The 14,671-nt window shown below is 44.5% G+C and overlaps 1 protein-coding gene across 1 annotated transcript; it reads right to left on the minus strand.

Annotated features, from left to right (window-relative positions):
- Positions 1-4,698: 4,698 nt before the first annotated feature.
- LOC132591222 (zinc finger protein 271-like) lies at positions 4,699-13,581 on the minus strand. Its single transcript, XM_060268710.1, has 2 exons — positions 13,414-13,581; positions 4,699-8,121 (listed from the first exon to the last, which is right to left on the minus strand). Exon 2 carries the CDS (start codon positions 7,934-7,936, stop codon positions 6,431-6,433), a length of 1,506 nt encoding a protein of 501 aa, XP_060124693.1. The 5' UTR covers positions 7,937-8,121; positions 13,414-13,581; the 3' UTR covers positions 4,699-6,430.
- Between the last annotated feature and the right edge of the window lie 1,090 nt (positions 13,582-14,671).

Here is a 14,671-nt window from a genome sequence, read left to right on the forward strand (position 1 = left end):
CTCAATGGGAGACCCCTCAGCTGCGCCCCCCATAAGGAACCCTCCCCCAGAAAAAGGGTGACAACAGAGCCTACCTCGCAGGGGTGTTGCAAAGGGGACCCCGTCAGCCCTTGGGGAAATGGGGCTGCTCATAGGAGCCAAATCCTAGGGGCCGAAGCCTCTGTCCCCGTCCCCCCCTATAAAATATTTGTGGGGTTCGCCCCCCAAAGTGAAAGGGGATCTGTCCTTCAAATGCTGTGTGTGCGAGTGTCGTGTCACGTGACCGACTATGTGGGGTGGGTCTTCCCTGCCCCCTACCCACTACTCTGCTCCTTTCTGCTCCCCTCACAAGGGGGTCCCCGTTGTGTCTCTGTGGGACAAGAGAGGAGGAGCCTCTGAGGGAAGGTGGCTCTGAGGGAAACGACTTTTCCCAACTTCCCGCCGCCTTTCCAAATTTGACCCTCCGCTCAGTTTTAGGCGCCAAGGAGGCCGATTCCTGGCAGACCAGGTTGCAATACTCCCTGGGCTCCCTGCTTGATCGATTGATTTTCTTTTCATCCGCCCTGATTTATGTTCATATCTCTGGCTTTTTAAGCTTTGGGGGAGGGATTAGCCACAGCAACGCATGGCAGGGCCAGCTAGTTTTTTATATATATTTATGTACTTTTAAATAATCTTCAATAGAGAATATTTAAAAAGAAGCAAAAGGGTTCCTATTGCATCACCTGCAGTTACATGCAGGGGGTTGGGGGGCTTTGTGAACCCTTGTATGTGTGAATGCACTTCTCCCCGTGCATTTATAAAGGTGTGGAGTTCATTTCCGTAAGATCTGCAAACTGATCTCATTGCTTTGGGAAGCACGGCGATGTAACCCCATCCGATACATGCTTACTCATAAGTAAGAGCCAGCAGTTCAGGCAGTTCTGCTACCAGGAGGCTAAAGGACCCAGAGGGATTTGCAGGGGTGGTGGTGTTCCAAATGTTGCCCTCTTTGATGTGTTTCCATGGATTCTACCTGTGTAATGGAAAGGTCGCCCTCTCATGGTCACTGGAGGAATGAGGTGGTGTTGGTTGGAGGGAGTTGAGTGTCGCCTTATCACATACATCCAACACCACAACAGGCCTGGGGAAGGATTATTCCATCTGGTCCCAGGCCTGGTTATGGGACAAAGATAGCTGGGTGCCTAACTGTCATGCATGTTTGTGCATGGCAGGGGGTTCAACTAGATGGCCCTTGGGGTCCCTTTGAACTCTATGATAGCTTTAGTCACCTTGGTGGATGACTTACGCTGGGAACTGGACAGGGGGAGGGTGTCCCTGTTTGTTCTGCTGGACTTCTGGTGGCTTTCGCGACCATCAGCCATGGTCTCCTTCTGGGCTGCATTGCAGGGATGGAAATGGGGGCCCTGTGTTATAGTGGCTCCATTCCTTCCTGGAGGGGCGAACCCAGGAGGTGGCTCTGGGTGACTCATGTTCCATATGTTGGCCTTTGTCCGCCGTGGTCTGTCAGAGGTCTGTTCTGTGTCTCCCATGCTATTCAACATTTACATGAAAATAGTGGGAAAGCTTGTGCAGTTTTGGGTTTTGGTGGAACCCGTACGTTGGGTTTCCTATGCTTTTAGTAGTTCTTATTTGCCTTACGTCCTAATGACTTTTGGGATTATGGAAAAGCCCAACCTTCTCCAAATCCCAGAAGAAGCAGGAGCCATGGGGTTGCCAAATGGGGTATATGTGTGAAAATGGGGCCACCAAGAGCCTTCATTGGAAGTAGACTTCAAAAAAGGTCTTCCATTATTCAGCTGCATTATGAGGGAGGCATTTGCCCTATTTGTGTGTTTGTGTCACAGAAAGAGAGGTAGGGGTTAACTCTGTCCTCACACATGCACCCCTCCCTACCAAAAACACTGCCCTGTGCCCCTTTTGTGTCCAAAGGACTCTTCCTGTTGGATGTAACGTTAGGTATGTCTCAAGTCCAATTGCAAAGGTGGAGGGAGGCTTTCCACCCTCACTAGAGCTTTAAGTTGTCCCATAGCACTCTATGGTTTCCCCCTGTGTCTGTTATTTGTGGGAATAATTAGATATTCTATCTTACAGTGAAGTTTTTTACACACACTTGTGTCACTGCCTCTCACCCCCGTTATTTTGAGATGCTCTGGCACTGCCCACTCTTTGCTGTGCAATCTTCTCTCATCATGCAAGATGTGTAGCTAGGAGCTGAGGCCTTCCTGATTATGCTACTAAACACCCCTTTTGTTTCTGCTGTCACCAGAGATAACACTTTATCTCAGGGGCCCCCAAACTAAGGCCCGGGGCCCGGATGCGGCCCAATCGCCTTCTAAATCCGGCCCACGGACAGTCCGGGAATCAGCATGTTTTTACATGAGTAGAATGTGTCCTTTTATTTAATATGCATCTCTGGGTTATTTGTGGGGCCTGCCTGGTCTTTTTATATGAGGAGAATGTGTCCTTTTATTTAAAATGCATCTCTGGGTTATGTGTGGGGCATAGGAATTTGTTCATTTTTTATTTTATTTTTCAAAATATAGTCCAGCCCCCCACAAGGTCTGAGGGACAGTGGACCGGCCCCCTGCTGAAAAAGTTTGCTGACCCCTGCTTTATCTGAACACTTCACCCTTCTCACAAGCAAAAATGAGGAGGTGTTGAGGTTTGCAATATGACCTTGTGAGTCTTTCTTTTTCTTCATTGTTCCTTTATTGTGCAGTTCTAACAATGGGAGTTATACAGTTGTTCATATAATGAGGTCCAGCTCCAAGGGTCTTCTGCTGGTTCCCTCACTGCGAGAAGCGAAGTTACAGGGAACCAGGCAGAGGGCCTTCTGGGCAGTAGCGCCTGCCCTGTGCAACACGCTCCCTTCAGATGTCAAGAAGATAAAGAATTACACAACTTTTAAAAGACATCTGAAGGTAGCCCTGTATCGGGAGGTTTTTGATGCTTGACTTTCCCCCATGTTTTTAGACATGCTGTAAGCTACCCACAGTGGCTGGGGAAACACAGACAGATGGGCTGAATAGTAGTAATAGTAGTAGTAGTAATAGTCAGCAAAAACAAGACCTGGAGCTGACTGTAACTCAGATCATCAGCTTCTTATAGCAAAATTCCAGCTTAAACTGAAGAAAGTAGGAAAAACCACTGGGCCAGTAAGATACAATCTGAATCAAATCCCTTATGAATACACAGTGGAAGTGAGGAACAGGTTTAAGGATTTAGATTTGGTGAACAGAGTGCCTGAAGAACTATGGATGGAGGCTCGTAACATTATACAGGAGGCAGCAACGAAAACCATCCCAAGGAAAAGGAAATGCAAGAAAGCAAAATGGCTATCCAACGAGGCCTTACAAATAGCGGAGGAGAGGAGGCAAGCAAAATGCAAGGGAGATAGGGAAAGATACAGGAAACTGAATGCAGATTTCCAAAAAACAGCAAGGAGAGACAAGAGGGTCTTCTTAAATGAGCAATGCAAAGAAATAGAGGAAAACAATAGAATGGGGAAAACCAGAGATCTGTTCAAGAAAATTGGAGATATGAAAGGAACATTTCGTACAAAGATTACCATAATCAAGGACAAAAGTGGTAAGGACCTAACAGAAGCAGAAGACATCAAGAAGAGGTGGCAAGAATACACAGAGGAATTATACCAGAAAGATATGGAGGTCTCATACACCCCAGGTAGTGTGGTTGGTGACCTTGAGCCAGACATCTTGGAGAGTGAAGTCAAATGGGCCTTAGAAAGCATTGCTAATAACAAGGCCAGTGGAAGTGATGATATTCCAGCTGAACTATTTAAAATTTTAAACGATGATGCTGTTAAGGTGCTACACCCAATATGCCAGCAAGTTTGGAAAACTCAGCAATGGCCAGAGGATTGGAGAAGATCAGTCTACATCCCAATTCCAAAGAAGGGCAGTGCCAAAGAATGCTCCAACTACCGCACAATTGCGCTCATTTCACACGCTAGCAAGGTTATGCTTAAAATTCTACAAGGCAGGCTTAGGCAGTATGTGGACCGAGAACTCCCAGAAGTGCAAGCTGGATTTCGAAAGGGCAGAGGAACCAGAGACCAAATAGCAAACATGCGCTGGATTATGGAGAAAGCTAGAGAGTTCCAGAAAAACGTCTACTTCTGCTTCATTGACTATGCAAAAGCCTTTGACTGTGTCGACCACAGCAAACTATGGCAAGTTCTTAAAGAAATGGGAGTGCCTGATCACCTCATCTGTCTCCTGAGAAATCTCTATGTGGGACAAGAAGCTACAGTTAGAACTGGATATGGAACAACTGATTGGTTCAAAATTGGGAAAGGAGTACGACAAGGTTGTATATTGTCTCCCTGCTTATTTAACTTATATGCAGAATTCATCATGCGAAAGGCTGGACTAGATGAATCCCAAGCCGGAATTAAGATTGCCGGAAGAAATATCAACAACCTCAGATATGCAGATGACACAACCTTGATGGCAGAAAGCGAGGAGGAATTAAAGAACCTTTTAATGAGGGTGAAAGAGGAGAGCGCAAAATATGGTCTGAAGCTCAACATCAAAAAAACCAAGATCATGGCCACTGGTCCCATCACCTCCTGGCAAATAGAAGGGGAAGAAATGGAGGCAGTGAGAGATTTTACTTTCTTGGGCTCCTTGATCACTGCAGATGGTGACAGCAGTCACGAAATTAAAAGACGCCTGCTTCTTGGGAGAAAAGCAATGACAAACCTAGACAGCATCTTAAAAAGCAGAGACATCACTTTGCCGACAAAGGTCCGTATAGTTAAAGCTATGGTTTTCCCAGTAGTGATGTATGGAAGTGAGAGCTGGACCATAAAGAAGGCTGATCGTCGAAGAATTGATGCTTTTGAATTATGGTGTTGGAGAAGACTCTTGAGAGTCCCATGGACTGCTAGAAGATCAAACCTATCCATTCTTAAGGAAATCAGCCCTGAGTGCTCCCTGGAAGGACAGATCGTGAAGCTGAGGCTCCAATACTTTGGCCACCTCATGAGAAGAGAAGAATCCTTGGAAAAGACCCTGATGTTGGGAAAGATTGAGGGCACTAGGAGAAGGGGACGACAGAGGACAAGATGGTTGGACAGTGTTCTCGAAGCTACGAACATGAGTTTGACCAAACTGCGGGAGGCAGTGCAAGACAGGAGTGCCTGGCGTGCTATGGTCCATGGGGTCACGAAGAGTCGGACACGACTAAACGACTAAACAACAACAACAGTAATAATAATAGTAATAGTAATACTCTGCTTCCAAAGCATCCCCACTCTCCATTCCCAACTCCAAACATTTCCAACTCTCTTTCCCAAACCAGCTTCCTCTCAGCTCATCATCACTCACCACCACCACTCCAGATTCACACCCACCTTCCCTCCACTCTGAAAGTCCATAGATGTTTGTGAATATTCCATTATAACCAATGTAGTTTCCACACTCCTTCCATTTAAACCGTTTCTCCTCTTTCGAGTTAATTGATGGTAGCCGAGTAAGATTATCTTCCATGAACATGGTCTTAACAGTGAGTCCGTAAGTGACTGTGGAGGCCAATTCTGGATCCCCACATCTTTCCACAATGAGAACATAGGTTTTCGGGCAGGAGTTGATCACCGTGAGGGTTTGCCGTGTGACTGAGTTAGTCAAAACAATATGAACCTTCCAGAGTCTTCCACTACATTCCAAATACTTCTAGTAGTTTCTTCCCTCAAAGGACTTGACATAAACAACATGACCAATCCAACAAAGTTTATGTTGAAGAAACATTGCTTTGAGACCGGTTATCATTGCTTCTTCCACTGCCATTAGTGTATTTTTTTCCTTCCATTTAAACCGTTTCTCCTCTTTTGAATTAATTGATGATCACTTGTAGCCAAGTAAGATTATCTTCCATGAACATGGTCTTAACAATGAGTCCGTAAGTGACTGTGGAGGCCAATTCTGGATCCACACATTGTTCCACAATGAGGACATTGTTTTGTAAGAACTCCATTCTGACAGAAGTACTTTCCACACTCCATATATTTCAACCGTTTCCCCCCTATGTGAGTCTGTTGATGTACATCAAAGTGGGAACTCCGACTGAAACCCTTTCCACACTGCATACCTTTATATGGTTTCTCTCCTATGGAAGTCTAGCAATGTGAAAAACGGTGTGAACACTCAATGAAGCTCTTTCCACACTCCTTACATTCAAATGGTTTCTCTCAAGTGTGAATCCGTTGATGACTTCTAAGTGTTGCACTTCTACTGAAACTCTTTTCGCACTCCATACATTTAAATGGTTTTCACTCCTGTGTGAATTTGTTGATGTTTTCTAATAGTTCCACCATAAGTGAAGACCTTTCCAGACTCCATACATTTAGATATTTTTTCCTGTGTGAGTCAGTTGATGTGTCCTAAGGTGTGAACTGTCACTGAAGGTCTTTCCACATTCCATACATTTATATGGTTTCTCCCGTGTGAATCCCTTGATGTGTCCTAAGGTGTGAACTCTGACTGAAGGTCTTTCCACACTCCATACATTTAAATGGTTTCTCCCCTGTGTGAATCCCTTGATGTGTCCTAAGGTGCGAACTCTGACTGAAGCTCTTTCCACACTCCATACATTCAAATGGTTTCTCTCCTGTGTGAATCCGTTGATGAATTCTAAGTGCTCCACTCTCACTGAAGCTCTTTCTGCACTCCATACATTTAAATGGTTTCTCGCCTGTGTGAATCCGTTGATGTGTCCTAAGGTGTGAACTGTCATTGAAGCTCTTTCCGCACTCCATACATTCAAATGGTTTCTCTCCTGTGTGAACCCGTTGATGTTTTCTAAGTGCTCCACTGTCACTGAAACTCTTTTCGCACTCCATACACTTAAATGGTTTCTCCCCTGTGTGAATCCGTTGATGTTTTCTAAGTGTTCCACTTTCACTGAAGCTCTTTTTACACTCTATACATTTATATGGTTTCTCTCCTGTGTGAGTCCGTTGATGTTTTCTAAGTGCTCCACTCTCACTGAAGCTCTTTTCACACTCCATACATTTATATGGTTTCTCCCCTGTATGAGTTCGTTGATGTATATGAAGGTGTGCTGACTGGCTGAAGCCCTTTCCACACTCCATACATTTAAATTGTTTCTCTCCTGTGTGGGTCCTTTGATGCATATCAAGCTCTGTACACGTTCTGAAGCTCCCTCCACACTCCATACATTTAAATGGTTTCTCCCCTGTGTGAATCCCTTGATGTGTCCTAAGGTGTGAACTCTGACTGAAGCTCTTTCCACACTCCATACATTTATATGGTTTCTCCTCTGTGTGAATCCCTTGATGTGTCCTAAAGTGTGAACTCTGACTGAAGCTCTTTCCACACTCCATACATTTAAATGGTTTCTCCCCTGTGTGAATCCCTTGATGCGTCCTAAGGTGCGAACTCTGACTGAAGCTCTTTCCACACTCCATACATTCAAATGGTTTCTCTCCTGTGTGAATCCGTTGATGAATTCTAAGTGTTCCACTTCCACTGAAGCTCTTTTCGCACTCCATACATTTATATGGTTTCTCCCCTGTGTGAATCCGTTGATGTTTTCTAAGTGTTCCATTGTCACTGAAGCTCTTTTCGCACTCCATACATTTATATGGTTTCTCCCCTGTGTGAATCCTTTGATGAATTCTAAGTGCTCCACTGTCACTGAAGCTCTTTCCGCACTCCATACAGTTACATGGTTTCTCCCCTGTGTGAGTCCGTTGATGTCTCCCAAGGTGTGCACTCTGAGTGAAGCTCTTTCCACACTCCATACATTTATATGGTTTCTCCCCTGTGTGAGTCAAGTGATGTGAATAAAGGTTTGAACTCTGTCTCAATCTCTTTCCACACTCCATAGATTTAAATGGTTTCTCCCCTGTGTTAGTCTGCTGATGTTTTCTAGGTGTTCCACTATCATTGAAGCTTTTTCCACGCTCCATAGCCTGAAATGATTTCTCCACTCTTTGAGTTCATTGATGTGAAGTTCGTGTGTTCATTGACTGAATCACTTGCTGCATTCCATGCATGTAAATGGTTTCTTTGTTAATCCTAAGCAAATATCAGTCTCCCGGAATTCTGACTGTCTTCCCCACCACTTCCTTCGGAGTGAGTGGAAAATAAAGTCCTGTTTGTGTTTGAAGGAAGAGAACAAAGGATTATGAAACACATAAAGTTCAGTAAGCACTTTTCCTATTTTAACATCTCATACATTCTCCCATGTTCTTCCCCTGTCATAGAACCATAGAACTGGAGAGTTGGAAGGGACCCTAGGGCCATCTAGTCCAAACCCCTGCAATGCAGTAATGTCCATGAACATGCCTTCTTCTTTTCTGGTTCATAGTTTCTAATGACATATTTCATCCTCTGCATACTAATCCTCCTCCCCCGGGCCATATTGTTCCTCATCCAACCTCTATATCTTTATTAATCACCTGCACAGTCTTTTGGGCCTCAGCACGTTCATACTGAACATTTTGGGAGACCCAGGCCTGAGTGTTTTTGGGGACCGTACTATGGGCCTGTCAGAGGACTAGTGACAAGGCTTGGTGCTTGCAGTCAGCTGAAGGAGTGCTCAGGAGGAGAATATTCTTGAATTTAGACCTCCATATGTCAGCCTTGTTGGGGCAAGCGAGTGGTCATTCTTTCCAGAACTAACTGAACATTTTTGAAAGTTCTGGAATATATTTTAGCTTTATCTGGCAGGGGAAGAAACCAATAATTTAATATAAAATTATAATGGATACTTGGGAGTGAGGTAGATTCTCGCTGCCAGTTTTACATTGATACTATGAGACAACATGCCTCTACTGGCTAAAAGGTGTGGGTAATATTGAAAGACACTAAGCTATTTGATTTAGAAGGTCATCAGAAAATGTTATGGTATGATAAAACTAAAACACACAAGAGCTTTATGAATCATGTTATTAGGAAAAAACATTTTAGAGTACGGGCTAAATATAAGAATCTGCTGGAACGAAATATATTTCTTTGGCTTTCACCCACAGAAGCAATAACTTTTAAAAGATGCAATATGGAAGAACAATGGGCAACTTACAGAGATATTTTGGACTTTTCGGAAGAAAAAATAAAACTGAATAAACAGGATGAGGTGGGAGGTGCACTGCTGGACTGGTTTCAATACCATCGGATTATCTTATACAAGATAAAAGGAGAGGTTTTTTGACTCAAAGTTTGCACTTTGAAAGAGGTATTATTGAGAGTAAAGAGAAAGTGATTTCCTAAATCTACGAGATTTTATTGGAATGGGAATCTGATGGCTGCATCAGATTCAGCTTCATAGAGCGAGGGGAAGAGTGCAAGGGCACCCCGCCGCCCCCCAAAACCCCAAGAGGAGCATTGGAGTGTCTTGGGGTCCTGCAGACTCACTGACGGCGCTGCGGATCTACTGATCTCTGCCTCTGTCCCGAAAGGAACCCGGGGTGGGGGAGGGCAAAGGAGCCGGTGAGCTAGACACCAGCGCAGCTCTACGGAACTAAAGCCTCTGAATCCAGCCACAAGCGGTCACCATTCCAGACACTGTGCCGATTGGAAGGTGAGGAAAAATTAAGGAATAGACTAAATTGATTAATTTGGCAAGAAAATGGGAATGGAAAAAGGAAGTTTGCTCCCATTAAGGGTGCTATAGCCACGAAACATCTGCAAGTGCAGTGTGGATGAAATTTATTTTGTAAGATAAGTCAAGTAATGAATAATTAGAACCAAAAGTCAATTTTTTTTAAAAAAAGATTCCTTCCAGTAGCACCTTGGAGACCAAGTTTTTCATTGGTATGAGCTTCTGTGTGCATGCACACTTCTTCAGATACAAAAGTACCGAAAGAATACACATAGCCTTTGCTTATACCAATCAAGTACTTTTAAAAAGTACTTGAACTTAATCTGAGCCGGACCTTATCTGATGGTGAGATCGAACTTGACTTAAAATGCAGGATATATCTGAGAAAGAATACAATGCTAGTTGATGGAAGAATATTATAATTGTTTTCTAGAAGAAAGATAAGATTGGCTCTCTGGAAATTATTTTATTTCTGGGAAAGTACTTTTGGATTTTTCAGACTCTGAAGACCTCCAAACTAACATATTTACAACTGTGTGCTTACTAAAAAGGCATCTGCTGGCCAAAAATCAAGACAAAAAGAAGAGGAACAATGACTGAACTAAATTTAAAATAATTTTAAGAACATTGATTTATTATATTGGATTTTCTTCACTGATTGCCAACATCAGGAGATTTTAAAAGTGGCTACGATGCTGTGTTGAGAGATAGAAAAGGGAAGGGAGCCCTAACATCACTTTCTCAAACATTCCGCTTATGGTTGTGGAATGTTCTTAGCAACTGAAATCTATTCAATATTATTAGACAATGCTACCATTCAGTGGATTTGTAACTGGCTGACTGACCGAACCCAAAGGGTGCTCATCAATAGCTCCTCTTCATCCTGGAGAGTAGTGACTAGTGGGGTGCCACAGGGTTCTGTCTTGGGCCCAGTCTTGTTCAACATCTTTATCAATGACTTGGATGATGGGCTTGAGAGCATCCTGATCACGTTTGCAGATGACACTAAATTGGGAGGGGTGGCTAATACCCCAGAGAACAAGACCCTCCGCTCTTCAAAATGACCTTAACAGATTAGACAACTGGGCCAAAGCAAACAAGATGAATTTTAACAGGGAGAAATGTAAAGTACTACACTTGGGCAAAAAAAAAAAAAAATGAAAGGCACAAATACAGGATGGGAGACACCTGGCTTGAGAGCAGTACATGTGAAAAGGATCTAGGAGTCTTGGTAGACCACAAACTTGACATGAGTCAACAGTGTGATGCAGCAGCTGAAAAACCCAATGCAATTCTGGGCTGCATCAATAGGAGTATAGCATCTAGATCAAGGGAAGTAATAGTACCACTGTATTCTGTTCTGGTCAGACCTCACCGGAGTACTGTGTCCAGTTCTGGGCTCCACAGTTCAAGAAGGATACTGTCAAGCTGGAACGTGTCCAGAGGAGGGCAACCAAAATGTTCAAAGGCCTGGAAACGATGCCTTTTGAGGATCAGGTTAGGGAGCTGGGTATGTTTAGCCTGGAGAAGTGAAGGTTAAGGGGTGATATGATAGCCATGTTCAAATATATTAAAGGATGCCATATAGAGGAGGGAGAAAGGTTGTTTTCTGCTGCTCCAGAGAAGTGGACACGAAGCAATGGATTCAAACTACAAGAAATAAGATTCCACATAAACATTAGGAAGAACTTCCTAAAAGTAAGAGCTGTTCGAGAGTGGAATTTGCTGCCAAGGAGTGTGGTGGAGTCTCCTTCTTGGAGGTCTTTAAGCAGAGGCTTGACAACCATCTGTCAGGAATGCTTTGATGGTGTTTCCTGCATGGCAGGGGGTTGGACTGGATGGCCCTTGTGGTCTCTTCCAACTCTATGATTCTATGATTCTATGGTCTAAAAGTTATGGTCTAAGAATATGACCCGCCCCGCCCCTGTCTTTTCCTTTTGTTTTCCGTTTTTCCTTAAAAAAGGAATGGGAAACAAAAGTCAAACTGGTAAAATCAGCAATGATACACTGGGCCAGAAATATAGGTCGTAATTAGAGCTGGGCGATATATTGATACACTAGTGGCCAAACTTGTGGACACCTTTTGGAAAAAGTGTATTTCTGAGGTTTGATGGCTCATAACACCATTTTATTTATTTTTTAGTAATACCATTAAATTATATATCACCATTAAATTATATATCAGTGGAAATATACTGTAATGAAGAATGTAATGCAACAAAGTTTGTTCAATTATCTGTATTCTATCAAAAGCTATAGTCAAATAACCAGAAAACAAAGTAGAACTTGATTAGGTTTATATGCAGTATCTTTCCTTCATCTGAATGTAGCCAATGAGCATGAGTGTTTAGAGATTTTGTATAGACAATGAGCCAATCAGGGGGTCGTCTTATACACTGGGTCGTATTTCTTATACAGTGAATATATCCCAAACTCTATATTTTAACTGGTAATGTTGGAGGTCATCTTATACGCCGGAATATACAGTAAATAAAATACTGGAGCCCAAACTGAAGTGTTCTGTACGGGATCTTTTTCCAGCTAATGTAGCATTTATATTTCAACAGGTTTCAGCTCCATGTCATGTTGCTGCTGTGTGCAAAAGGTGGTTTTAAGATTATCATATTCCACTGCTTGGAACTGCCTGGGAAAAGCCCAGACTAAAGAGGAGCCGACTAAAGAAACTTGTCAGTCAGAAGCAACCCAGCAATAAAACCCAATTATGAGAGGCAATAATTCAATCTTGGTTTCACCTCGGAAATACACTTTTCCAAAAGTTTTCCACAATTTTGGCCACTAGTGTATATTGTCCAGGACCAGCAGGAAGTTAACATCGTGTTAACTGTTTCCTAATATTTTAACTGGCAACATATGGCGAATCACAATTTGTGTATGGGCTAGGGGGCGATATATTGTTTTCAACATCGCGATAACTCACCACCTGAACACTACAATGTTATCACCAGCTAAACATTGTAATGTAATCATCAAGAAAACTCACAATATCACTTGCTAAACATTGCAATGTTATAAGCAGCTAAACACTGCAATCTACCACAAGGTCTGAAAAAAGGATGGAACTATAGAGAGGCAAGCAGGAAGATATCCTGGCAACTGCTACTGCTACTACTTAGGGGTCTAAAACGGATAAATGACAGTATTATGAATCATCACACACTCAGTTTCATCAGCAGGCAAGCCAAGATGCATCCCAGCAGGACTTTTGGGTTTGGGTTTGGCTACCAAATGGTGGTATTCAGGACCATCCAAAGGATGGAGATTGAGTCATAGTGAATACAGATAATTTGGGACTGTCAGCAGGGAAGTGGGGGTGATGGGGGAGAGTAAGTGGTGCTGGAAGGGGGGGTCCCTGTCGAGGCTCCTCTCCCTTCCTTTTAACCCTTCCATGGACTCCCTCTCTCTGTTTCCCCAGCCAGAAAGGCGCCCCACGATCCCATGGATTCCTGCCAGGGGGAAACCGGGAGAATTGGGGGCCTCAGCTCAGCCCCCAGTCCTGCTTAGGGATGGGGACCCTCGTTGGGACCCCCTTCGCAGGCACCCCATTTCCCTTCCCTCCAAGGCGTCCAAGGGGGTACAGGGCAGCTGAGCATCTCTCGGCCCCCCAGGAAAGAGAAAGGTGAGTTTGGTAATGCTGCTGCCAAGGAGATCTTGCCAGGCAAACCCTGCAGGTGTTGGTCCCCTCTTCCCACCTGGATCGCATGGATCCAGGCCCCTGTCGATGGGCACCAGGGAGGGCGCTTTCTTTAGGGGGGTGTGGGAGGGTCTCTTTGTCCTCCCCTCCCCTCTTACCCCTCCCCCTCTTTTCCCTCTCCCCCTCTTTACCTCTTGATCCTCTCTGGTCCTCCGCCTCCCTAGCTCCAGAATATTCCGCTTTTCTTATGCGCAGTAGAAACATAACAGTTGGTGGTGGGGGGGTTCTTCACCGACGCCCCTCCTCTCTTCTGGCCCCCACTTCTGTACTGGAAACTTCCAACACATTTAGCAAAGACACTTCCGGTTCCTATTGGGATGCCCTTGCCACTAGAGCTACGTCCGCAGAGCAGCCTCTCCCTGAGTTTGGATGGGAAGAGGACGGGGCACCGCTGTCTTTGGCCTCCTGCTCTTGGGGGGGAAGAAGGTAAAACGCGGATCTACACGGATCCTCATGGATCCTCCACTTTTTTAATACTAACTCCAACAAATCCAGTGTCATATCACATCTGGAAGCCACGACTACAGACTGGACTATAAAAAACGTGGATCCAAAACGTTGCTGCCCTGCAGCACCACAAAAACTTGTTTCCAAGGCACGGATCCTCATGAATTCATATGATTTTTTAATTCAAATTAAAAAAAAAACACCATGATACCGTAAACCATGTCTTAGTCTGTAGGCAGCACCAAAAAAATCACGCACCCACTGTTTCGTGGGGTCGCAATGGCCCAAAAACGTGGTTTTGAAGCACGGATCCTCGCGAATCTTCACCTATTTGCATGGGGGCCCCCAAAATTCACCCTCAAATTACATATCATGCCCAGGGGTACAGCCTGCAGCACAAAAATCAAGGATCCACAGCTTCCTGGCGACACCGTGGCCCAAAAACGTGGTTTTGAAGCACAGATCCTCACGAATCGTCACCTTTTTGCATGGGGCCCCCCAAAACCACCCTCAGATCACATACCATGCCCAGGGTACAGCCTGCAACACAAAAATCAAGGATCCACAGCTTCCTGGCAACACCGTGGCCCAATAACGTAGTTTTGAAGCATGGATCCTCATGGATCCTCACGAATCGTCACCTTTTTGCATGGGGCCCCCCAAATTCACCCTCAAATCACATATCATGCCCAGGGGTACAGCCTGCACCACAAAAATCAAGGATCCACAGCTTCCTGGCGACACCGTGGCCCAAAAACGTGGTTTTGAAGCACGGATCCTCGCGAATCTTCACCTATTTGCATGGGGGGCCCCCAAATTCACCCTCAAATCACATATCATGCCCAGGGGTACAGCCTGCAGCACAAAAATCAAGGATCCACAGCTTCCTGGCGACACCGTGGCCCAAAAACGTGGTTTTGAAGCACGGATCCTCGCGAATCT

This window comes from Zootoca vivipara, chromosome 2 (assembly GCF_963506605.1).
Source record: "Zootoca vivipara chromosome 2, rZooViv1.1, whole genome shotgun sequence".
Lineage (NCBI taxonomy): Eukaryota > Metazoa > Chordata > Lepidosauria > Squamata > Lacertidae > Zootoca > Zootoca vivipara.